This window comes from Solanum tuberosum, unplaced genomic scaffold (assembly GCF_000226075.1).
Source record: "Solanum tuberosum cultivar DM 1-3 516 R44 unplaced genomic scaffold, SolTub_3.0 scf00154, whole genome shotgun sequence".
NCBI lineage: Eukaryota > Viridiplantae > Streptophyta > Magnoliopsida > Solanales > Solanaceae > Solanum > Solanum tuberosum.
In genome coordinates, this window is record NW_006239079.1 from 1,049,483 (window position 1) to 1,052,907 (window position 3,425).

At 36.3% G+C, this 3,425-nt stretch overlaps 1 protein-coding gene across 1 annotated transcript; it reads right to left on the minus strand.

The window, feature by feature from the left end:
• Positions 1–1,131: 1,131 nt before the first annotated feature.
• Positions 1,132–3,214, minus strand: LOC107061647 (UDP-glycosyltransferase 87A2-like). Its single transcript, XM_015311272.1, has 3 exons — positions 3,145–3,214; positions 1,737–1,805; positions 1,132–1,613 (listed from the first exon to the last, which is right to left on the minus strand). The coding sequence occupies exons 1-3, from the start codon at positions 3,212–3,214 to the stop codon at positions 1,132–1,134; spliced, it is 621 nt and encodes a 206-aa protein (XP_015166758.1).
• Positions 3,215–3,425: the final 211 nt, after the last annotated feature.

A 3,425-nucleotide genomic window follows, 5' to 3' on the forward strand; every position in this document is an offset into this window, starting at 1 on the left:
AGGAAGGGTGGTACCATTCTTTTTAGCTTCGGCTACAGCTTTAGCATGCAAAAATTCATTTTTACAACATGACATTAAATGATTACTCAAATGTCCCGTCCCACCCTGTTTTCCTACAGTTTTATGATTCATTCTATGTTTACATTTATTACAAATAGTTTGTGTGTTATCTTCATTCTGAGTCATAAAATGCCACACAACTGATTTTTTAGCGCGTTCTACCTTATGCGTAGGATGCACGGAGGGAACGGGAGCAGGACAACGAAAGGGAGCGGGAGCCGGGGAAGAGGAACTGGGAGTGGGAGTAGTAGCCGTAACTGGCACAGTTTCATCATCATCATATTCATCAACATTATTATCAAAACTATCAATATAATCATTAACAACATCATTTTCATCATCTTCAGGTAATTCCTCATCAAAATTACCAAACCTTCTTTGTAAATGTTCATGATAAGGATCTAATCTGCTATTACTATCAATATTAAAAACAGTTTCATCAACATGCGTATAATTATCCGTATTTATTCTTAATTGAGAAGTTTTTTTAGTTTTAGATTTAGAAGTACTACCGATTTTTTTATTTTTCTTGGATTTTGAGCTTCATAAATTAGTGATCGTATCAATTATGGTTGTTTTACCCTTGTCAACATTATTTTTACCGAAATTCATATTCAAATATAAAAAGTGAATAAATTATAGATAATACGAAAATGTAATGCAAAGTTTTAAACAAATAAATAACTAAATAAGTAGAGACTAGAGACTAATTACTCACAAAATAAATAATTAAATGCAAACAAATAAATAACTAAATGAAAAGTGAGTTGGAACGAATGTACCAAACGTCTACTTAAAAAAGTAGACGTGTATGTCGAAAATTGAAAGTTGAATTTTGAAGCTCCAATTTCCAAAGATCAAATTCATAATTTTAATGTTACTGAGAGATTAGAGAGTGAGACTTTTGCGAATTGTTGAGTAATCCTAATCAACTACCCGTTTGACCTTTCTTTTTAACCCATAAACCAACTACCCGCCCCATAAACCCAATACCCACCCAATTTCCTCTAAGATATATCCAAATTAAAAGACCCAAATCTAAAACCCTTAACGAAAGCATCAATTTTAATTTCAGAGGATCCTCCATTTGCAGTGGAAAACTGGTAGATTTTCTGTATTTCTTTTGCTCTTCGCCTCGTTGCCATCACTTCTTTCATTTCCAGAATCCATAAACCATTTCAACAACCTAGAAATCTCCCTCGATATCGAACATTTGTCATGTTTTTTCACCCTATAACCAATTTTCCAATCTTCAACAATTTGCTTACTGTTAGTTTTTTTATCCCAGAATATCGGAAAAGTCAGCATTGGAAGGCCTGAGAATGCTGCTTCTTTAGTCGAATTCCATCCACAATGTGACCAAAATCCACCAATCGAAGGATGTGACAACACCTTCAATTGGTCACACCAGGGCACAACAAGCCCTACACTACATCCATTTTTCTGAAATCGAACAGTTTCATCACGTGCCACCCAAAAGAAATGAACACCACTATTGTGCGCACCAGCTACGATCTCATCAAGTTCATCACGCGAGACAGAGAGAAAGCTCCCTTGCGAAATGTACAAAACAGAACCATTTGGTTGAGAATTTAACCACTTAATGTACTATGGTTCATCGATTGAAGTAGTTGAGGAGGGATTTTTTTCGCTAGTAAAGTAAGGTATTGCTGGACCAATCGAATAGACAGGGATGGGGAACTTTTGCTTAAGAGCATCGATAACAGAAGATGCGAGCTCGTAGACTGAAGTGAACAAAAAATATTGTGCTTTAGAAACTGTAGAATACTATTAAATCGACGAACTTGATGAAGACTAGGGTTTTGTGTGATAGGAACGGACCTTTAGATTTGGGTCTTTTAATTAGGATATATCTTAGAGGAAATTGGGTGGGTATTGGATTTATGGGGTGGGTAGTTGGTTTATGGGTTAAAAAGAAAGGTCAAACGGGTAGTTGATTAGGATTAAGACACGTGTAAAAAATGAGGGGGCCGTAAGTGAGAGGGGCATGTGTGTACCTATAATTGGACGGCAGGGGTTTATGTGGACGCAAAGTATAACGGAGGGCATAGACGTACCATTTATTAAAAGTTCGAGGGTAAATCCGTCCTTTTTTCCCTAGTTTAAAAAAAAGGATGAAAATGTAGTTTTTAGAAGGTTGGGGTGTTAAAAAAAAATTGGGGGGGGGGGTAGGGGGTGTTTGGGGAGTTGTGGAGGTGAAAGAGCCGTTGTGGGGCCCAAAAGACGTTGGCCAACTGCTCCTACAACGGCTAATTGCAAATTTTATTTATTTTTTAAAAAAATCGGACCGAACCAGAACGGACCGGGACCGAAACCGGGACTAACCGGTAAATCCCGGTTTCCGTCCCGTTACCCCTCCCGGACCCGCTACTAACCGGACCTAATCGGTACAAGCCGGAATCGAGACGGAACCGATAACGGATTGGGACGGACCGGAACCGGCACCTCTCGGTTCCGTTGCCAAACTTGGATATGGGTCAAAATTTGTCCTGAACTATGTGAAATAGATCACTTATACCCTTCATTATAATTTGGGATAAAAAGATTCCTTTGCTATTATTTGAAGAGACCACAAATATCCTCAAGAGTTAACAACTCATTTTATTTAGTGACGTGACAAGCTACGTGAGACTAATCTCTCCACCTAAGCATTGCCAACTAGAATTCACAAAAAAAAGTTAGGGTCTTTAGTGACGACAAAAGTCGCCATTAGATTATAAGAATGATTTTATGTTTTTTTTTCTTCATAACAGGGACATTGCTTTTAAAAAACATAAATGACGTAGATTAAGGAGAATTTTAAAGATACTATATGTTTTTATTTTTATATCATATGTAAATATATAAAATTTACAATGTATAGTAGTAGGAGATTTGAGTTAAAAAGTAATTTTGGTTCTTTTCGTAATAATACTGAATATTTTTAGTATTTATAGTAGATGTATATTGATTTTAGAAAATTAAGGTGTAACTGATTAATTTTTTTTTATTTTTTTTTGAAAAAATAGATTTTGCATGGACTTACCCGTTTTCGAGGCACATGCACCTTGGGCTATTTAGAACCTTTAGACGTAGTCAATTTCGGAATTTCGATGTGGGTCTCACATTCCCATTTTGACTCCATTGGGTCCATTTCCGATTGTTGCAATTTTAGTGTCAAAACGTCCATAATGGCATTGTGATTGATACTTTAATAGTTTGGCGGTGTTCATAGGCGTTCCGGATGCGGATAACTCGTGTGTGGTGGATATTTTTTATTTCCTGTCACATGACTTGTCACATCACTAAAAATTTGTGTTGTTAACTCTTGAGGATATTTTTATTTCTTGAAATAACAACGAAAG